General features: G+C 33.6%; 1 protein-coding gene across 3 annotated transcripts in view; it reads left to right on the top strand.

Moving 5' to 3' along the window:
• sick (sickie) overlaps positions 1-24,280 on the top strand; it is a 678,280-nt gene that overhangs the window by 646,388 nt on the left and 7,612 nt on the right. For all 3 annotated transcript variants that reach the window (XM_074173106.1, XM_074173104.1, XM_074173105.1), the window contains 5 exons: positions 9,592-9,675; positions 10,619-11,035; positions 13,619-13,836; positions 18,186-18,361; positions 22,958-23,279. In XM_074173106.1, the coding sequence (XP_074029207.1) occupies positions 9,592-9,675; positions 10,619-11,035; positions 13,619-13,836; positions 18,186-18,361; positions 22,958-23,279 (1,217 nt within the window). The remainder of the gene's footprint in view (positions 1-9,591; positions 9,676-10,618; positions 11,036-13,618; positions 13,837-18,185; positions 18,362-22,957; positions 23,280-24,280) is intronic.

Below are 24,280 nucleotides of genomic sequence, written 5' to 3' on the forward strand. Positions count from 1 at the left end.
CGAAGTCCAGTGTTGATGTAATCTCTAATACCGGTATTAAAATTAGGCAAATTGAAGGTTTTTTCTAATTCAAGAATTATTCATTTGCTGAAAAGATAAGAATTGAGTATTTTAAGTTTTAATGGGAGTGCCCGGGTCTTATTATGTTAAAAGTACATTGTAGTCTGAGTCGATAATATAGTGTGTCAATTCCGAAAGAAATCGAGAAAAAGTTAAAATTAACTTTCATGAAAACAAAACAAAGTTAGAACTCCGACTTGAAGCACCAAACAAAAAAGTTTTTTCACAGACTAAACACTTAACACACCCACTTCAATGCATTCAAATAAACACTACCCCGATACACACCCTCAGAGTGAACGATATTATTTCATGATGATAGGTCGATATCATGGGGGAATTCTTTGTTTTAGAATGAGTGCATCATGCAAGCCTCCCGAGAATTTTATGCCTAATCGAAAAAGTATAATGTTACTGAGGGCGTTATTCGAGGATTCTAGGTACTTCCGCTGTGTTATACTTGGTGAAACGTAAAAAACTAGTTATACGAAAATAAAGTTGAATATTTCAAAAAAGAAACATTGCAACAAACCATGGGCGCTGCTAGGATTATTTTCATTGAGAGGTATCTACATATTTATATTATTCCTCGAATCATTTCAATTGGCGTAAATATTTCAGCGACAATAAGCATTGAACGCCAAGTTGGTTAGCGAAAAGCGCGTCGAGAAACCGTAATTATGGTTCTAGAGTTGGGAAAGTGTTTTCAATAGTCTAATTTCACGCCAGAGGTTCCAGTACGAACCATCAAACTTTAAATAAATCCAAAAACCAGCACTTTTCCCAATTACCATAAACACAATACTTTTCTCGACGCACGTTTCACCAACCAGGTTGGCGTCTTCAGGAAATGAGAAAAATTAATTCCAAACTCTAAAATTGTCTTTATTTCTATCTAACAGGAAACACTTTCATCTTCCGATACATATCAATGACTTCGGGAAGAAATTTGAGGGAAAGTTTCCGCATATTCTAACAGAATGATTCATAAAAAGATATACAATGGGCTGTTTGGAATGGGACCTTTTCATGGTGTCTTGTACCGATATCAACAATTTCAGACAGTTTTCATTTATTTTAAGGCGGTTCTTGTGTGCGTGTCGAGCGACCCTAGATTTTTCTGAACTTCGAAATCGGATATGTGCTACCTATTCATTGAAATGAGTTTCAATAGCTCACTTAATCTGACCGATATATTTTTTGTCATTGTCCCCACAGCTTATTTCATATATCCCCGATTTTTTGTTTCCCAACACCTCGTCTTTAGGTTTACTCAACATATGTTGATGTGAGCAGGACGTTTTCAAGGCTACTTTCACATTCAACTTTTAGAAAATACTATCTAAACCGTTGGTGTAACATCCAAGTCAACTTGCCAAGTTTTTATGTCAGTGTTGGTGGCTTGACCAATCAACCGACAACTGCGGTAGCAAAAATTTGGGAAACTTCCCAAATAGGTGGTTCCACTTATGTCTCGCTTGCGTATACGCTGTTATTTTTATTGAGTACCTACTTTTCTTGGTTATTCACATTTTGCCTTCAATCGAGGACCGCCTACCTGGTACTGACGATGCCCATATATATATATATATATATATATATATATATATATATATATATATATATATATATATATATATATATATATATATATATATATATATATATATATATATATATATATATACAGGGTCCTGCAACAGTGGCGCAGTGTTCCATATCTCTATATAGGAAGCAGATAGGAATCTAATTTTCTATAATATTACCTTATTGCTCGAGCTCGACAAAATAAAAATATTGGCGGTCACACAGGGTGTTCGATTTTTTCTGGGCGGATCCCAACTGTGTCTTTTTAAATGGCAACCTATATTTTTTATCGCTTTTTCGGTTTCTTCATAGAAAATAAAATAAACTTTATGTATATCTGCACTTCGAAAATATTGACGGTTTTCGAGATATCTAGCATGACAGGTTTTTTTTCCAATATTCGTCACTCAGAATATTTGAAATTATAAAGTGGTGCCAAGTCCAGTTGAAATTTTTTTTTGGTCGAATATTCTACATTGGTAACTCTCTCAAACGATATATCTGAAATCGACCTGTGATATACAGGGTATGAAAAACCGCTTGCCAAATATTGTAAATGAAAATTTGCAAAATCTTCCTTAGATTAAATGGAACACCCAATATATTATTGATCCATAAGAAGCGCCAACGAAACCTCTACAAATTTCATTGAGTATTCCCTATGGCTAAGTTCAATAGTTTTTCTTAAATGAGCATTTCTTTCGAAAAATGGTCATTTTTTCAAAGCGAAATCCATTTGACGACTGATAAAAATATACGAAAGATATCTTGTTTCAATTTTGTACATTAGAAGGTGTCCAAACAAATATTTTTTAACGAAATAAATGTATGTACCTATCACTTTTTGCTAAATGGAAAATTATTTTTTCATTGGATGCAGAATTTCACTCATAAATCGTGCAATATCAAACCAAACAAGTTAAAAGAAAGAAACATTATAAACAACTATTTTTTTCATGTTATTATATTCATTCAGAGCTTGAGTTCTAGATATTCAAATTTGTCAACTGGCAAATTACAAAACTACAAAAGGGAGAGTTCAATTAAGGTTGATAATGAAACTTTTATAAAATATGTTCAACATGTCTTCCATTTTCTTGAATGCAGAGCTGAAGTCTATGTTTGAAAAACTGTTCTACCCTGCGCAAGACAGCTGGTGTAATGCTGCGAAAAGCATTCGTTATTCTAAGTCGCATATTTTCGGGAGAAGTTGGTGGCTCAACGTAAACCATATTTTTTATGTATCCCCATAAGAAAAAATCTAGTTTCGTCAAATCTGGTGATCTAGCGGGCCACCGTACAGGCCCATTCCGTCCTATCCATTTATTGGGAAATACTTCATTTAGATGATCTCTCACTTCTGCCGAATAGTGAGCAGGTGCACCATCATGTTGTAACCACATTCTATTGCGGAGGTCAAGAGGAATATCATCTAACAAACCTGGTAAATCATTTCGTAAGAAATTGAGATACATTGCACCATTCATATGTCCCTCAAAAAAGTACGGACCAATTACATATTCTCCAATGATGCCTCCCCAGACATTTATCGACCACCTATGTTGATAATCCACCTGTCTCAATAAGTGAGGATTTTCTGTCGCATAATAATGGTAATTATGTCGATTTACAAATCCATTTTTATGGAATGTCGATTCATCCGACCATAAAATATTATTGAAAAAATATTCGTTTCGACGAATTTTGTTCATGGCCCAATTGCAAAATCTCACTCTTTTCTCGAAATCAGCATACAGTAGTTCTTGATGTAACTGAACGTGGTATGGATGCAAGCGATGTTTCTTCAATACTCGTTGCACTGATCTCTCACTTATATCCACTATTTCCCCAATTTGTCGTTGACTCCTACTAGGATCTTCTTCAACAGCAAGAAGAACTTGCAATTCATTATCTTCATTAGTAGCTGGCTTAATGCGCTCATGTTTGGAATAATTAATAGATCCAGTTTCAACGAATCGTCCCAAGACCTTTCGGAAAGATCTTTCATCTGGATGCCTTCTATCTGGATACCGTTGAGAATAAATTCTACTTGCCAATAAACAATTCCTGTCTGATTCACCTAATATGAAAATCATATCAATCAAATCACTTTTTGATAACAACATTCTGATGAAATTATACCGACAGTTCAACTTCACGATTGACTAAAAATTTCAATATTCATTTGCAGCCAAATATTTTGTTCTGTCATTTGCCAGACTACTTGATTTCCAATAAATATTTCATTCGCTGAAAGGTTGTTTTAGACCGAAAGAATATGGCACAAATTCCGATATTTTTGAAATTATTGTAACTATTCAAGAACGTCCATTTTGTGGTGTAATTCGCAACTTGTTTATCTAGCAACAGGTAATTTTAGGAATGGGCGATATTTTAAGGAAAGGGTATTTTTTGTATATTCTTATCAGTCGTCAAATGGATTTCGCTTTGAAAAAATGACCATTTTTCGAAAGAAATACTCATTTAAGAAAAACTATTGAACTTAGCCATAGGGAATACTTAATGAAATTTGTAGAGGTTTCGTTGGCGCTTCTTATGGATCAATAATATACAGGGTGTTCCATTTAATCTAAGGAAGATTTTGCAAATTTTCATTTACAATATTTGGCAAGCGGTTTTTCATACCCTGTATATCACAGGTCGATTTCAGATATATCGTTTGAGAGAGTTACCAATGTAGAATATTCGACCAAAAAAAAATTTCAACTGGACTTGGCACCACTTTATAATTTCAAATATTCTGAGTGACGAATATTGGAAAAAAAAAACCTGTCATGCTAGATATCTCGAAAACCATCAATATTTTCGAAGTGCAGATATACATAAAGTTTATTTTATTTTCTATGAAGAAACCGAAAAAGCGATAAAAAATATAGGTTGCCATTTAAAAAGACACAGTTGGGATCCGCCCAGAAAAAATCGAACACCCTGTGTGACCGCCAATATTTTTATTTTGTCGAGCTCGAGCAATAAGGTAATATTATAGAAAATTAGATTCCTATCTGCTTCCTATATAGAGATATGGAACACCGCGCCACTGTTGCAGGACCCTGTATATATATATATATATATATATATATATATATATATATATATATATATATATATATATATATATATATATATATATATATATATATATATATATTACAATGTAGGTTTTCACGGATGGTAGAATATGATGTGTTGTTTTTCCGGGTGTTCATCCGTTGTGTACTATTCGATAGTCGACGTTTCGCCATCATCTCAGATGGCATTATCAAGACGAGTTACTGCTTCGCTTCGAGAGGTGTAACTGATGTTAGGTTCTTCTTGTGGTGTTTTTATATGGTTTCGCTTGCGTAAGTTGTATGGATTTGTTACCTGTTTTTCCACCTGAGGGTTGTTGATGGCTTTTGGCGGTTCTCCTACCTGTTTTTCTACCTGACGGTTGTTAATGGCTTCTGGCGGTTCTCCTACCTGCGATGGTTCATTATCAATTTGTGGTTGTCTTTGGTGGTTGTTTTTAATTATTGTTTTCCAAATCCTTGGGATGTTTAGTGAGTCATCCCTTTTGTTGATGAGGCCTTGCTTTTCGATTTCGATAGCTTCCCTGATTTGTCGAATTCTTGGGTTTTGCACCTGTGCTATCTGTTTTGTGGACTCAAAATTAATCTTGTGACCTGTTTGTAGATGGTGTTGAAAGAGGGCAGAGGAGGTTTGTTTTGTTCTTATCGAGTTTTTGTGCTCCTGGGTTCTGGCAGATATACGTCTGTTGGTCTGACCGATATATTGTTGACCACAGTCCTCGCATGTGATGCTATATACTCCTTGGTTTTCTAGGGAAATTCTCTCTTTCGGTCTGGGCAGCCAAGTGGATATCGTTTTGTGCGGTTTGTAGGTTGTCCGGATGTTTTTACGTCTTAGTATCCTCCCGATTTTGTCGGTCACACCTTTGACATAAGGTAGTGTCACAGATTGTCTGCCGTGTGGAGAGTCTTCTGTCGATCTAGTGGATGTTTTTTTGGTTCTTCTTTGTCGACGTCGACTATCGAATAGTACACAATGGATGAACACCCGGAAAAACAACATATATATATATATATATATATATATATATATATATATATATATATATATATATATATATACTACCGACCGAAGCTCTATAACTTCTATAGAGATAGAGATAGAGTAGTGCCTAGATGATGACAGCACGACCAGCTGTCGAAAGCGCTCGCATATAATTAAATAGGAGTTATAAAGCTTCAAATCCTTTTTGTGACTTATATTAATATTAAAATACTGAAAATAAAGGAAAATTAGTTGCGCCATTCAAAAAAATATATATATGACTTGAAAAAAATATGAAAAATATGAAAAATATTTTCTTGGAAATAGAATTTTGGAGTGGAATCCTCTGTTTCGTCATCTAGGAAAAGTTTAATCAAATCATCAACAGAAATTAGCAGTTTGAGTGAGCATTACGTAAACTGAATAAAAATTAATTATCCAATAATACGCATAACTTCTTTCTTCAGAAACCATTTTCTAATATGTATACATTAGATTATCTTTGGATACTATTGATCAACTCTTGACTACTTTTTCTGGTATTCAGACATTGATAATTGATCACCAAAATATTGCAAAGTCATTTTCTGTTTAATAACTCAATGCAAGATCTATAAAAGTGTTGACTATTCAGAATACACAACTGTTGTTCAATATCCCGATGTTGTTATTACTGAATCTTGATTGGATCCGCCAGAATGAAATTTTTCAAACTTGAATGACTGTCATTCAATTCATTGAAAAATAAATCTTAGAACCCATTTTAGCTACCTACATTTTGTAATGATTGGTAATCACATAAATATATGCGTAAGATGTATACCAACTTCCACATTTTACCATAAATATATTCTTGGAAACATGATGAAAGCCTGCATAATATTTCTTTGAAAAATCTAACTTCTCTACTATTGGGAGATTTAAATGTTGATTTTCATACAAAAAGTTCCACATCTGAACAAACTCTAAACTTCAGAATATAATAGAAAGAGTTAACATGGAACATGGTAATAGAAAAACTTCAGCCTCCATACTTCAATTGATTATATTTGGGAAAGCAGAATCAGGGGTCATATTCGAATATCTTCCCTGATTATCCACCCGATTATACATTCAGTGACCACAAAATCCAATTTGCCGAGCTTGGCTCATCCATAAAAAACTCTTCCACTTACTAATGAAGAAAACGTTGAGAAATGTTGTACTTAACTATTTTCTGATTTTGGAAATGAACTATTGAAACGTTTTTCCAAAGAACTTTTTCGAAAAATTCTCGGTTCACTCCTGCTATTCATAATTTTGTTAGAAAGGTGAGAAAAATTTGCTTATAATATTCATTCAAATAATAACGAAGATACTCAAAAGAAGCGCAAATAGTACTTCACAATTTACACAATACTAACATTTTATGCTAACAGCTGTTAGCGGGTTGGCTGTCCTTGTTCATTTTCACTGACTGAATCACTGTGCATGCTGTTTTCGGCGAGTGCATTGGCTTGTGTTGTGGGGGTTGAACAAACCGGCCATCGGATGCCTGCTTCCACGTAGCCCCGCTGGATACGGGAATGACAGAATCACTTGTGGTTCTTGTTATTCCCTAACTGAATGGCATCCCAACGATGGCTTAATCCTAAGGTGTGTGTATCGGTGCCGAGAGAATGAATGACATTGAGCCTATCAGCTGTCTCTACGGAACCTTCGAGATACCGGGCGCCCTCTCGTCGTAGTATCGCCTTGTCACGGTAATGCGGGGCTCTGCCGTGATTGACCTTTTTTCCCTAGCTAATCGTGGGACTTTTATGGACAGAGTAAACTTAAAAATTCTTTCTGACTGTGTCTATAGAGGAGATGGATGTCGAGCTTACGACTCCAACTGACCTCCCTGTAAATTTAGTTCAGGAGCGAGTCTACAGAGGAGATGGATGTCGAGTTTACGACTCCAACGGACCTTCCTGTAAATTTAGTTCAGGAGCGAGTCTACAGAGGAGATGGATGTCGAGTTTACGACTCCAGCTGACCTCCCTGTGATTTTAGTTCAGGGGCGAGAGCTGCGGCGAACGCAGAATCTGTCTCAAGTGGGGGAACTAACCCCCCATGAGCGGGTTAGCAAACGTTTGCGCTCAAGTGAGGCTTCACCAAAACCACGGCTGAATCTAAGGCATCATCAGGTGTAGCTGACGTGCAAAAACCCTCACATGGGAAGGTTGTCGTGGGTATCAAGGTGGGAATCTTGCAACTTGACTATCCGACTACCTCATTAACAGTGCATATACTTTGTGCCTGCCTCGCTGGGGACCGAATCAGGTCTTTAGAGTTCGGCAGAGCCGAACTCTTACCATCTGACCTGAAAGACCACTCACCATACTAACTTATCGGCTTCGTTAAGAAGCTGGGTTTGTTTGGCCGAGTGAGAATAGGTGTGAGCCATAATAAACCCTTGCGGGTTGCGGTGGAGGGTCGAATAGACCCACTCGCTTTGGACCTAACCTAACAGCTGTTTCGACACACTGTGTCATCAACATCTACTTTTGAAATGAATTTACTCATATTAAAAGCCGAAACTGTAGAACACTCTATAGGTTATTATGAATACCAAACAGATCGGTTTTGAATTAAAAATCATCTCAATCGTTTCACCTAAGAAAGCCTGGAACTTTTTGAATATATAATTGTACACAACTCGAATCTAAGAAAAAAGACATTTCCATATTTAGTACTGAATTATGAAAGAATCAAGATAATTTTGTCAACACTGAACTGAGCTTCTTCTTTTCTTTCCGCTCAATTATATATACGTCGTCTCAGAATTCACCATGTATGTTAGCCAATACTCAATTTGAAATAGGAGAAATCATTTCCAAATTGAATTATGGCATATCACCAGGATTGGTCCAAGAAATGAGTTCAAAGATAATTTTAGTATTATTTTAGGAAAATTCGCCAATGAAACATTCGAAACTTATCATAATCTAGATATTTTGACGGCATTGAAAATGATTCCTGTCTATAAGGATGGTGATACTTCGGTCAATAAATACTGGCAAATATCAATTTCATCAGCAATATCAGATGAGGCATAGAATGAATTATAACAAATATAAACACCAGTCTATCAAAGGTATTTAAAATTATAATCTGGATTTTTTTTTCATGACGAGGTACAAGTTCACCCCCTTGCCGGACCAGAGCAAAAGTAGAGACACAGATTTAAGAATACTCTAATTGTTAGAATATGATGAAGTGGGAGTAGAAAGCTCATTGACCTCATGATAATAATTCAAATTTAACCTATTTAAGAAGAGCTTCATAATGCATTAAGTTTATTGTTAAATGAGACATATTACCAGTGATCTGAATACTGCATTTATCATTTACAGCTCAATCATTTGAATTAATTCAGTTAATAAAGTCGCAATTGCAACTTGTATATTTTTCCGCTGGCAATGTTTAACAATGCATTGTGAAATGAATCGATCAATTTAACATCAGTGAATTTGTTCTCATATTTATATAATAAAAAAAGATGTGAAGTCAAGGCTATTTGAATTAATTTTCATAGAATTTGATTACTTTTGATTTATGATTGATATCACAATAATTCAACAAATTCGTTTTCTTTTCATAGAGTTTTTCCTCATTAAAATAGAGGAAACTAATGAAATAAGTGATCAACTGAGTCTATATTCATAAAGAATGGATTACTAATAGAAAAACCTATTTTTCGGACGACGTACTGTATATTTGAATGCAGTATGTTGATATAAATTACATTTTGACATATTCTAATGTTTGACAACATCAAAAAATGTGAAATCAATTTTGTATATTATCATTCGAAATTGTTAACCAATACCATTTTTTTAATTCCAGGCTCATGTAGTGTCGGCTTTCGAGCAAAGTCTAACTTCCATGACACAAAGGCTCCAACATCTAACAGCAACATCAGAGAAAAAAGTAAGTTTTTGGCTTTTACTGATAGTCGATATTTGTAAAAATAGGTAAAAACTGGAAATTTTTGGAGCAGTTAATAGTAGCTTGTAGAATAATAAAATTCATGTTAATATCGATTACCACTGCATCATGAAAATGAACTTTTAACCAGGGTATCTCTTAAACCCAAATCCCATTCAAGATTCACAGGTTGAAGCGTACTTAGCCAAGGTGATGCATTGACAAGATTGAAAATATACGTAAAAGATTTTCCTCTTGAATACTAATTCAGAAAAAGTTGAAGGAAATTAAAACAATTATTATAAGATAGTGTTTACATAAAAACTTCATTTTTAAAATTATGGGAGTGCATGCATTTTGATTGACAGCTTGGTATACGCGGAATATATACTAAGGTGATTTCCAAAAGGGAAAGATGGTACAAACACAAAGTTCAGTTTCGAAATTGCAATTTTTGAAATTATGCGGAACATGTAGAAATTATTAAATTCTAAAAATTAGAAAAACCTACCACAAATAAGTTTGTTGACAGCGTTTTCGAGCATTGAACTGCTGTAAAATAGGTTTTTCGGTTTTTTAGGAAAATTATTTTCTTTCGAATTGTTTTATTTTTTTGTGTTAACAGATATCTATGTTTAACATAGATTCTTTTCCACTTTCGTTATTAAATACTTATCTTAACTTTTTATCGAAAATATTCCCAAAAATCTATTTTTTTTTTCTTAGGCATACCATCTCGCCTTGAGATCACTGTGGATCCGCCACTGGTGCACCCTTTAATCAACTATGAATAATGGGAAAATTATTAAAATCAATCATTACTTGATCAAAACATCAATATATGATAATCGTGAATTGAAAAATGGTAATATATATTGTACGGGCTCCAGGAACAATTAATATTGATCTAAATATTTTCATTTTGGCTGATGCACTTCATTTGCAGGAATCCGAACTGCAAGAGCTTCGGCAGGCGATGGATTCCCTTCGCGCCCAATCCATCCAAGCTGGTATCGGCACTGGTCTAGCGAGACAACCATCTTCAGACAGTGTTTCAAGCCTTTCGTCTGCCTGTAGCCTAGATAAACACGACAAAAAGAAGAAGAAAGGCTGGCTCCGAAGCTCTTTCACTAAAGCTTTTTCGAGAAATGCCAAAGTTACCAAAGTACAATGCCAGAGTGAAGGAGAAACAGAAAGAACGCACAGCCCTTTGCCTTCTGCTCCGACAGATGCCGGTCAGGAAGTAGCAGAGTTGCAGAAACAACTGAGGGAGAAAGATCTAGTCTTGACGGATATTCGATTAGAGGCCTTGAGCTCCGCTCATCAACTGGAGAGTCTGAAGGATACCGTAATGAAGATGAGAGTAAGTTAATATTATTAAAATCGTAACAAACTTTTCTTCATGCCTATTGAAGAAAGCGTCAATTTTGTGACCGATTCTTGTTGGGCACCTAGGTAGCAAAATGATCCTTAACTCACACCTTCAAACCAATCACAGATGAGCAACTTTATAATTTTACGGTTGTATTTCAATTATTTTCAATCGCAAATAAATCTTGAGAATTCACCTAATTCAAAATATGTTCTCAAACGTCAAACTGAATTATTCAAATAACAGTTTGAAATAAGTATATAATTTCCAACGAGAAACAAGAAAAGTGAAACGAATGTATTTCACCAGAAATTTTACATAAGGCGAACAAATTGACATTTTTCGAACGTGATATGGTTATTACTACTGGTTATTATTACTCGGGAGGTCGTCGGCTGAAAGAAAAAGACGAAGGTTCTAACACACAACAAAACACAATTTTAGTGAGAAGGGTGGGCTTGTATATTTTTCAAAATTTTATCAATTTGTGGTGCTATTTTTGAAACGTTAATAATCAAATAATTTTCTAATTCTAGTCTATTTCTCTTTTTGGTTTTGCAGAAATGAAGTGGCGAATGGCACTAATAATTTTAGAGCCTCTTGCCAACTCTGTGTATTCGTGTTTTCTTTTCATCCAAAATACGTAGACACTTTGCGAATAAAATTCCATTTTGAGCATGCCATCAGCAGCTAAATAGAAGACAATCTTTCATATTTGTGGTGACATCAGCCAGATCTATTGACTTGTACAAAAAATGATTTAAAATCCATCTATGACCATTATCAGCTTCAGGGTGTAAATCTGGAAAGTATGTCAAACGTTTCTCTCGTAAATTATGCAAGGAATATGGGCCCTTACTACAAGACTTTGGTCTAATGCGTCATGTTTTACAATCTTCTGAACACTCGGAAAAGACTCAAATATATTGTTTTGCAGAGAGATTGATCCGTGTTAGGAATCACACGTTAAAAGGTAAGACCTCGTTAATCCTTAGCTCGCACAAGTTTCGACTTCTGAGGGTTGTCGTTCGTAGGGGTGCGACAGCTGGTTAACGGAAAAACAGATTTTAAACAGATTTTTTTTTAAACAAACAATGTTTGGCGTGAAATGCTTTGACTTTATTTTTAGCTGTTAAAATATTTTCTTCTTTACCTTGAAAGTTCTTGTTCAAATTATCAAGGTGGCTAAAAAGATCTGCCAAAAATGCTAATTTCAAGAGCCAAATAGGGTCAGAAAAACGATTAGCATATTCAGATCTTGCATTTTGTAAGAACATTAACAATTCAGCACTCATTTCATTTAATTCTTGTTGAATGCTTTCTTTTGGATGACCACCTGACCTCTGTGTGGTAAAGGAGATTTTGATGAAGCGGGGCTATTCTGAATTGTCGGGTTTGCAAGGCTTCACCTTTGATAAAATTCACAATTTTTATCAACTCCTTGAGCACGTCATTTGAATCAGAAGATATTATCTTAGCAGCTAGAGCCTTTCGATGAAGAAAACAGTGTGTCCAGGATACGTTTGGCATTATCAATTTTAATTTCGCAATGAGTCCGCTATTTTTGCCAGTTGTAGCTTTAACGTCATCGCTACAAATAGCGATACATTTTTTCCAATCAATATCGTAGTCGCAAGTGCTTTCTAAACTCATCGTACAAATACTGTTACGTAACATTTTTTTCTTAATTATTTATTAAATACTCTCATCACAATCTCTGAAGCTGGAGTTTTATTGACACACAATTTTCAATTAATTTTTCTCTGTCCATTGATACCATTTTCATATCTGAACGCTCAGTTTTGTGAAATTAAATAAAAACTATGATTTCCCATAAGGATTAATTTTAAAGATTTTTTTTTTAATATTTATATATTTTTTCCAGTTCTCTGTAAGCTTCTAACAACTTAACTGGGTAATTATGATATAATTATGTACCAAAATGCCCAGTTTCATTAAATTTTGCACGCTAACTCTAAAACCGATAGTTTAAAATCTGTTTAAAAAAAATCTGTTTGAAATCTGTTTAAAATCTGTTTTTCCGTTAACCAGCTGTCGCACCCCTACGAACGACAACCCTCAGAAGTCGAAACTTATGCGAGCTAAGGATTAACGAGGTCTTACCTTTTAACGTGTGATTCCTAACATAATACTAACTTAAGTTGCGCGTAGCCTTACCAACTTACAACAGAGTGTAGATCTGAATAATAGATAAATGTACCAAAATATAAAAAAACATTAACGTCGTCTTTTTATCAAATTGAATTTTTTCTTTTTTTTTTTCTATGACATAAGGGGGTCGCCAGAATTTTTCAACTTGTAAAGGGGTCGCGGAATCAAAAAGAATTAGAAACACTATTCTAAAGAATACAAAAATTGAGTGTGAATGTTACAAGATCGGACTTGCGTTGTCTAAAAATATGTTAAAATTATTAAAAATATTGAAAATAGTCTGACTGAAATTGTATCAATAAAAATAGAAGGAATGTCAAATAAAAGAGGAAAATTGAGCATTCGTCATATAATAAATATCAATCGGAAATTCTGCTGTGAAATATTATCTTTTTTTTACAGAGTGAAATGTTGAGTCTGAAACAAAATAATGAACGACTACAGCGTATGGTCAGTGGGTCCACCAACCAACCTGCCGATTTGTCTGATACCAGAAGTAACAATAGTTTAGATGCCTTAAGTGACCTCATACAAACAGAAGACCCCGCCCCTGAAGTTGAAACGGATGGTAAACGAATAGCCATATCAGTTTATCTGGGACAACCACAAAGCTTCGAAAAGTAAGTTAAGACGACTTTGAAGGTAATACGTACATAACTGCATGTTGTTAATTAGTCCATTGTGAGTCCCAGTAGGTAATTTAGCAATTACAATATTTTCATCTTTTTGTGAAATTGGCCAAACTTAGGGTAAGAGCACACTACAGACTCGGCCGATAGTTTAGTTGGATGCTTATTAGTATAGAATCACAATGTGATTCCGCACATCTAAGCGATTCCAGTCGGCCGACTGAATAATCAGAAACAAGTTGGATAGGCTTCCCAATTTTGATTCAATTACAAAGTTGGACAACTATCGGCCGAGTTCTAATCAGACTGTGGGTTTATGAGAGTGCGCAGACTCACCAACTAAACAGACGGTGCATGCAGACTCCCCACTCTACATTCCATTGTTGATATCTGATATAAAATATTATCTAGTACCTACTTTATCTTTGAATAAATTTGCGTTTTCATTACATATCATTTTTTCATAATTATGTCGAATATTGCCGAATGTTCAGTAGAAAATTTAATTACGGAAGTTGAAAAGCGACCTGCATTATATAATGAAGCAATAAAAGAATATTCCAATGTTAATATAATAGCTTTCCTCGATAACATTCTTCAATACTTTCAATACAACGCGTCAAAATATTATATACATCAACAACTGTTCAGACTTTTCAGTTGGTGGTCTGCGCACCCGCACCGAACTGAACAGTTTTGTGTGAGTAGTGTGTCCCCACCCAACCCAACCAGACTAAACTATCGCCCGATAAAAAGTTTGTAGTGTAGCTTGCCCTTAACTTCTCAACTCGCGTGTATGTGTTTTTATATTGTCGGAAAAAAAATCAACAACGCATTTCTTGATTGAAATTTTTGTAAATAAAACCAGAGGGTGCAATGAAAGTTTCAAAATTGCCATTTTCAAAATGTAATATCCGAATTTAAATCTTGTTGTGAATGAATTCGTTGACTTTGTCATTCAGTTGAGCTAGTTGACTGTGAAAATCAATTGTTACAAATATCTGAATATTTTCACTTCAGATCGTTTTGAATTGCTCTCGTACTCATTAAATAGCGAGGTGATTGAGCCCAATTATAATGTCGTCGCCAAAAAATAAGAATTGAAGATTTCGTACATTGGAATCAATCTGTTTAAAATCTGATTTTCTGTTCAGAAGTCGAAACTTGTGCGAACTAAGGACTAACAAGGTCTTACCTTTCAACGTGTGATTCCTTTTTGAAGGTTACAGAAGTTCATATAAAAAGATATATTATGTATGGTAGAAAGATAATTCAACTAGTTTAACTAATCGTATATAAAATACAGCACCAAAGTTGTAAGTGCCTGGTATTTTCACATATTATTTATAATAAAATTAGGACTGACGTTGATAATTAAGGTCCAAAAATGATAAAAAGGAGTCATAACGAGAATCGATTTTCAAGGTAACTGAAACTGATGTTCCTGTAACCTTCATATTTAAAAAAACTGGAAAATTTAAAGTCAACTCAATAATCTGGTATTGATCAACAGAGTGGTCAAATAGCCTTTCTGAAATTCATAATAAATACTTTTTTGGTGGCAGTAGAATGCCAGCCTCAGAGTTTATGTATGTATGTGAGAGTAAAAAAGTACTTTTTTATTCAATTTGTCTATTTATTCTACTTGTGATATATTTCGTGTGGTTTATTTTGGTATAAGTCGAAGCTGTCATCAACAGGCTTATTTGAATATATTAAAACTAGAAAAAATCAAAATGAAATTGAAGAGACAGGAAAGGTTGTGTAAAATCTCGTAATTACCCTCATGGGTTATAGACCAGGGTCGTTAATTTTTGAAACAAAAAAAATTAACAGTAGAATGAAACCCATTACAAAAGGTGGGGAATATGATAAAAATGAAAGGAAAAATAAATTACGGGCGATCTAAGTTCGGGAAGTAGGAGGGGTGAGTTTTTAATTGTAAAAAATGGATTTTATCTCGATTTCCGGCAAAACTACAAGTCCTATAGAAAAATGTTAAATGACAAAGTTGTAGGTAATGAAAAGATCTACAACTTTTGTATTTACAATTTTTTCACATTCTTCTGTGAAAAATTCAAATAACCAAGTTTTTGGTTTTCCATTTTTATCTTTTTCAAAAAAAAATTTTTTTCTACAAAATTTGGTGAAAATTTGCCTTTTTATGTCCCAAACACACTGTAATTTATTCAATTCACCTTATTTTGACTTAATATCAAAAAAGCACCTTAATTTTCAATCGAAAATTCTCGCGTCGAAATATCAGCTTTTTTCAAAAAGTCGGTTTGCTTTTTGTTCGTTGAAATCTCTACTTTCTGATGGTGTAAAAAAATATATGACAATTGTAAATGTTCTCAGAAAATGTAAAAAATCGAAAAATCAAATTCGAAAATTGTTTCCAATCATTATGTAAAATTTCATCAGAAAAATGTGACTGCTGCAATTTTATTCAGTTAAAAAGTTTATTTATTGAATTTCAATAACATTCATGTCATAGAAAATCACATGAAATATAAATATACTTGTAAATCGTACTATTGAATTTAGATACTTCATTCTGATTACGTTATTAATTATAATATTTTTCAAAACGTTAATCTTGTTATTTATAAATACCTTATCTTGAATTTTAATTACTTATCCGTTAGTTTTTGTCTCTTTGATGGCATTTCTTCATCGTTAGATTCGACAAACCTTTCCAATTCTAGTTGATCTTTGAAATCTTCAAGACCATCCCCTTCATCGTCTCCAATACTGGTTCTCCATCCACAATTTTATGAATTATTAACTTCCTTGTATTTTTTTTTCTTTCATATTGGAGCAATTTTCAGAACCATGACAATTTGAGCATAAATTTGTGCATTTTAAACCAAGTTTCCGTCAGCCACATTTTGAATTGTTACATCCAGTTTCACAGCAGCAGCAAATAGTTTTAAGCAATACTCCCGGAATTAATTCCTTTTCTGTAAATTTGGGCATAATGCCACGTTGATGTTGCTTCCAGCCCCAATCTGTTACTGTCACTTCGTTACCCAACCAAGTTTGAAGCTGATAATATGGCCTGTAACAATGTTGTTCTGCTGCTCCTTCTGTGGGTGGGAGGTTTGCCAAAATGAAATCTCAATTGATTCAATGTTATTTTTTCATTTTTACATTTATAAATAGGTTTAATTAATTATAATCCATTTTATATATCTTCTTTACTTGCATCTTTCTTATAAAAAGCATTGGCTAAATTTGACAAATTTTTAGCGTCTACTAATAAATGTACGATACTTTTCTTTCCTTATCAGGCAAATCCAGATGTTGCATCGTAACCGAAAAAACGATGCAGAAATACAATATTTTTGAAGGATTCATGTTTAAAACTATTAGACGTAAAAAATAGATCCTTAACATTACCAGAACCTTGTTTGAGAAAATAAATGTTATGAATTTAATTGATTCAAATGGACCAAAAGATCAATATTTGACTCACAACAATAACAGTTTTATTAGTATCTTTGGCCATTTATTTCGAGGTCTTAATTATGTCAGCATCAGCATCTTCTTCTACTTGTTTACAGGAAAACCCTTGTGACTGTAATCTTTTCATTAAAGTTTTTATGTATGTAGGTATGTAGTAAGGCCCAGGCCCTCCTAGCTCCTTCCCCACTTCTCTATGAAATACCTTTTAATGGGCTAAAATTTTCCGTAGCTCACTAAGGTATATAAATTATTTTGAAATAGTAATAAATAGGCATCTACAAATATTATTTAAAGAAGATTCTACAACCTTCTCAAAATATTGTAGATGCCTTATTAAATATTAACTTTATTAACTTATTTGTTTGTTAATTATAGTAGTATACCTATTTCGATTTACAATTTTTTCGTTTATCAATGTAACATGGAATCTTACGTTTTTTGAGTAATTATAAGTACACATTTTAATAAATAGATCAAAATTGTACATAATTGTACATCATTTTTTTTTTGAAAGATAAAAATAAAAATTTGGTTATTTGAATTTGTCACATAAATTTTGAGGTTATGTGGAAAAATTGTAAATAAAAATTTGTAGATCTTTTTATTATCTACAACTTTGCCATTAAACTTTTTTCCATGGGACTTGCCGGAAATCGAGATAAATCATTTTTTACCCTTAAAAACTCACCCACTTCCTGAACTCAGATCGTAATTTATTTTTCCTTTCATTTTTATCATATTCCCCTCCTTTTCTAATGGCATTCATCCCACTATATTGTTTTTCACTTTTAACCATTTTTGAAGGCTTCAGTCCTTCGTAACTCGTAAAATATAACAATCTGAAAATATCTCGAACCTTTTTGTTCTTCCAGGTATTATGTAAGACATTACGGGTACGATGGTGTCAGTGATAATGCTAATACAGAAATTTCAATAGCTCATACAACCATTGGTGCATCTTCGTCCTGGGCTCAGCTGGATAACGCAGTGAGAAGAGCATTCAAACAGTACGTTGCTAGATTAGATCCTGGAGGAGGTCTTGGGTTGGGTAAGTCATCTGTGCATCTCAAACTATCAATTCAAAATACGACACTGACAATCTAAAACTTATTAAAGTTTTAAATTTTTAACGTGCAAGTTCTTCAACACTCGTTTACTGAATTAACCTATCCTACACAATACTTCATCTTCATCTATAAAACTTATTCAAGTAACACTTTATTGTAAAATTCTCACTAAACAGTTTCCAAAATTGCGTGTTAAACTATGAAATATCTTTTACAAGCGTATTCATACAAATGTAAATAACCCTGAGAAGACGTAGCGAACCGAGAATGATGATCTTCTGCTTTTGTCTGGCCATTCTGAGGCAAGCTGGTACAATCACAACCAGTACTTGTACTTCCCTACACCAGAGAATTGTCGGAAAGGATAAGAAGAATTGGGTTCATGTATAACATCAGAACCTGCTTCAGATCTGTGTACACTATTCGTAGAAGCCTCACTAAAACTAGGCCTCTAAACGCGGAATTCCAAGAATTGCATTTACCGGATAACCTGCGAGTGCGAAGTCCTACATCGGTGAAATTTAGAGGCCATTGAAAGTTCGCATGACTGAGAATAAGAAACACACACAGCGAGAAAAAACCAGCAAATCAGAAATAACAGAGTTTGTTGTTGAGTCGTTGATGAGTCCATCAAGTGGTCTCAAGCTAAAATCATTCACAAGGAGGAACACTTGTTTACGAGAAAATTCAAAGAAGCCTCATATATGCTTGGCTAAATGCGTTGTCCAACAATGCATTTAGCCAGCTAGTGTAGAGATACGCAACATATGGAAATCTATAATCAGGCGGAAAATAGCCAACTCCCGCTAAAAGGTCAGCTCCCGCTAAAACCGATGAAGCGGGGAGAGGTGATAGATGAAAGTACTCGAATTACCGAGTCAGCTCTCGGAGGAATAAGTCCAGTCATCACCCGAAGACGACTGTGGATACTAACTTTCGAAACGTCGTGAAGTAACTTGGATTGAATACTTTCAATTTTAATTTTCATTTCTTGCTAATTGTCCGCTAAAAGTCCGAAATAATGAAATATATTTATTAATGGTGGTGGTGCTAAGAGGAGAACTTTTACCAACGCTCCATAATTTCTTTGAGAACTAACAAAATTATAATTACTTTATTTATAATAATATAAAATTCAGAATGTTAAAATATATTCCTATAAATATTTCTTATGAATACCCTGTCGAGAAGAATCTTGCAGTTGTGCTTGGGAGCAAAGCTGGTTTTGGATATATGGCCTCAAGCCGCCAACTTGCATAAAATTGATAACTATTCAGGGTACAGCGCGATGACTGTCGTTCAGTCATATTTTGGGAAATAATAGAATTCATATCCCGCAAATTGGCAAATGTAGGTTTAACATTTGTTTGAAGGTGGTCGACAATGTTTCATGGTGATTTTCATCACTTCGGACTTCCGTTGTCTGAAAGAACAAATAAAACTGAAAATCAAAAAGAATAGCTGGAAAATAAAAATTATATTACGAAAAAAACCCTGAGATGAAAGTACAATAAAAAAAAATTTGCAAAATAATGAAAATCGAACAATTAGATTGAAATAAAAATTAAAAGATTTCAAGTCAAGTTACTTCACGACGTTTCGATTGTTAGTGTCTACAATCATCTTCGGGTGATGACTGGGTTTTTCATTATGCTTTATCGAATGGAAATGATGATGGTGCTTTTCCAACACTATCGGTTATACCAGAAGTTGGAACCAACTTCTTTAACTCTAATATAATACCCTATATATTTTCACATTTTTGGTTAGCTGGCATAATTCTATGCAATATACCCTATACCAAAAATGAACCATTCTCTAGATCTAGATATTCATTTGTTTTCTCAAAAAACTAGGTTTCGGCTTTCGAGTGATTCCCCCATAAAATTTTAAAGTTTTATAGAATACATATAAATAAGCTATCATTGATTCATCAAAATATTTTATTACATCGTCTTGTAACATTTCCAAAATGTTATACAATATGTTCGGAAACGATGACTAATTCTGAAGATATAGAAATGGCGCCAAAACTCTTTTTTTTTTAACTGGAACACCCTGTATCCTAGGAGATACTTTTGGAATTCCTCGTTGATTTTGACTCATATTCATAAAACATTTCCTATATCAAAAATCAACCGGCGCATGTCGAACAATTACAGAACGTTTATTAGAGCTATCAATTTGCCGTTATGGTTTTTATTGAAGACAGGAATTCAGATGAATAAATAATAAATTTAAAAATTTTCATTCTAAATGTTTCATAAAAGAGCAAAAATTCGAAAATGATGCATTGTCTTTTCACACAATATATAAAAACTACTTCAAAACATGTTAGAATACATTTCCGTTAACATCCAGGCATTTATGAATCACAGAGTACACAACTACCAAGAGGCAAAAAAAAACATTTTTCGGGATATAAATTTTTAGCGCACATGCGCGAAACAATTTGTATTCCTGTCAATGACAATCTATAATTCCTGTCTTAAGAATGTATTGCAGGATTACCAATTCTTGATTGATTTCTGGCATTTACCGTGAATTGATTATACTACCAGATATCATCTGAGCCAAAATTCCTGAAATAAAAATTGTATATGTAACAGGTACATGCCAAAATAATATAGTCAACGTAATTTCAGAAATTGCCGTCTTGCCATTGGATTTATTCATGTTGGATGGTCTTGTTACAAATTAATGAATAAACATATCATACAAGAAATATGTTGTTTTTTTTCAATTATTAACAAGTTTTATTTTTTTTAAACACCCGTACTATAATAATACACTTATACTTATTACCATAATTCGTTACGTTTCGCGGTTCGAACCAGCAATGAAATAGCTCAATCGGATATATGACAACGCCGTTTAATGAAGTTCACCTTCATTCTTTAGTGTTGGTCGACAATTACCTTATAAGTATATTATAAATAATAAGCTACTTTATTAATCGTAACTAATGAAGCATCTTTCAAGTATTTTTCAGCCTATAAACAATGAAGCTACTTGGCAGTAAATACACTAAACGAATGGCTACATACAGTATTACTAATCAAAATAAAAGATATTAAATTTCATCAAACTTCATATAATACTTAAGTTTCCTCTGATATATATACTTGCTTGAATTTTGTTTACCAATTAATTGTAGCCATTTCAACCAAATTCATAGCATTTCTGATAGCATAGCATAGTTGTGTCTGAATCCATTTTCTTCCTGTTATAATTCAGAGACTTGAATCCTATAAATACAAACATCAAGATTGTGTATCAAAGTGAAAGTTTTCTGATGAAATAATGATAATGAATTTGAATAAAAATTACACCTACAAAATTCAATAGTAAAAATTTGTCAACAATTCAGTGTATCAAAAATATATTAAGTATCATAACGAAAACGGATCTTAATCAACAATGTTATTTTTCTTAGTGTAGTGAATACTACACTAAGATACTACACTAGTGTAGTGAATACTACACTGATTTGAATCAGTGTATCAATTAGTATCTCTGTCAATACTGTGACGTATTTCCTCTGAATATCTTGTACAATGAACATCAAAGGTTCCGACAAAGTATTCGCCTCTTGGTAGATGTGTATGTTATGAACTCTCTTCATCAAATGATTATTTACAGCAGACTTATTTCATCGGCATCTAGAACGTTGAATGCTTGTAAAACTTTTCTAACCATAGTTTCCTATAAAAATATATGATCGCTAATTTATAAAAAAACCAAATTATTGTGAAATGAAATGAAAATGAATTGATAATTGGGTTAACAATGAGTAAAATATCAAATTTAAAAAACCAACAAAAATGAAATAAAAACAAGATAAAGTAACCAAGATAAATGGTGGAAAACTGTAAAAAAAAATTTAAAAAAAATACTACTTCTAATATTTGAGAATATTCATAGGTCACCCTTCAAACTTTCGCATGCACTTACTGTCTGAAAGAACATAAGTCACATGGCAGCAATTCACAATGTTTTTTAATATATATAATTGAATATCTAATTATTAATATAACAAATATTTTTATACCCAAATTAGTAGTTGTGTTATGTATATTTGGAACGTACCTGTCACCGTACCAGCTTGGATGAAATGAACATTTTTTTAGTGGGAATAATGAATTTGCCCACACAGTGTGTGAAACATGAGGTTTAATTTTTGCTAGAAGTAAAGCACTGAAGTTATCAATTGTTTAGTATTGTTAGATTAAAACTGGTAGTTTTAATCTTCCTCTTTGAAGATGATCACTTGGACACGAAACACGTGTCGAGGTGTTAAAAATAACGATTTGGTGTTGGGGAAAAAACTCCAGTAATATTCATTACTACACCAAAGGTTCCAAACAGTGCATCATTAGTATTTACGACTTCATATTGTCTTCAAATTCAGCTGACAAAATCCACGAGTTTGAAAAAATTAAGTTTACTCGAACTTTGATAACCAAATTTGATGAAAATGTTACCTAGAGTTTCACAATTTTCGGTGTCTCATCTCCGAACATACACAATTTTTCTTCTTAATTTCAATATTTCATGCGATCTATAATATTTTGCAGGTAGTGATGCAATAGCCAGTTACAAATTGGGGGAAGCGGAACGTAAACCGGACTCAGGTCCCCCAGATCTCCTGCCAGTGGGATATGCAGTTGGGCGGGTGAATACTTTGCATGTTGTGCTCCAACCCGTCGCAGCCTTGGCATTTGAAGCTTTAATACCGAAGGGAGTCGCACAGAGGCTGGTATCCTTGCTAGCAGAACATCGGCGGCTGGTACTTTGCGGTGCTCCTGGTACTGGGAAAACTCACCTCGCTACCAGATTAGCAGAGTTTCATGCACAGAGTTTAGGTAGAGATCCCGCTGAAGCCGTTGCAACATTCAAGTAAGGAAAATGTATTGATTCAAAATTTGAGCTTGTTGAAGTAAAACTTCATTACACACGATTGATTGGGGAGTAAGCTGTTGAATGCGTGACGAGAGCGTTACGAAGTGTGATCTGGCGAAGCGAACGGAAGTTGAGAGGGAAGTATAAGTTAGTGAAGATTGAAAGAGAGAGAGAGAGAGAGTTACGTTTCGTATATTACTGTAGGGACAAGAGAGAGGTGCGAGCACACATTTACGGTTGAGTAGTCTCTGAAGAATTAGGAGAAAACTATCATACGTAGCCACTAATTTTAGCAGGAGATTTCAATGTTGATTACGTGTCCAAATATGGACAACTCTATGTAAACTGTCTACAAGATAAATTAGAACTACAAATTAATAATAACGGAAATGAGCCTACCACAAGACATGGAACAACAATCTATTCAGTTTTTTAGATATCTTTCCAATTTGCATTCGAAAACATATGTATCAACCACAGTAATTACTGATGTATCCGATAATGAAAATAATAAATAAAAATAAAAAATCTATCAAAAAATGTTAATTTATCAATAAAAAATCAAATAAATTTTAATTATTGTAGAAAATTAATAAATGTATATTAGTGTTGTTTCATTTTTAGGCGATATTTTTTTCCTTGGTCCTACCTGAAAATCTGATAATTTATAAAAAAATATATATATTCCTGTTGGAAAAAATTCCAAGTCAGTAAAAGGCTCTACTCATTCGAAAATTCGATTTCACAAAGAAATAACACGGGATTTTTTGTTTTTTAGGTTTCAACACGATTTTTCTGTATTGAAAAGTTTGTTTAGAAAAACTGAGTGAGCAGATTTTGTAGAAAATTAAATTTGCTACAGAAAAGTTTCTTTGAGCGAACACTCTTCAATCGTCAGTTTTTGATTTGTAGAGCTGGAAAAGTGAATGTTAATTGAAACCAAATTTTCTTGAAATTGGAAGTTTTCAATCTGACAGTAAATATTATTTTCAATAGAC

This window comes from Leptinotarsa decemlineata, unplaced genomic scaffold (genome assembly GCF_025532065.1).
Source record: "Leptinotarsa decemlineata unplaced genomic scaffold, Ldec_3_MD MMD2_tig00000199_RagTag_RagTag, whole genome shotgun sequence".
Taxonomy (NCBI): Eukaryota; Metazoa; Arthropoda; class Insecta; order Coleoptera; family Chrysomelidae; genus Leptinotarsa; species Leptinotarsa decemlineata.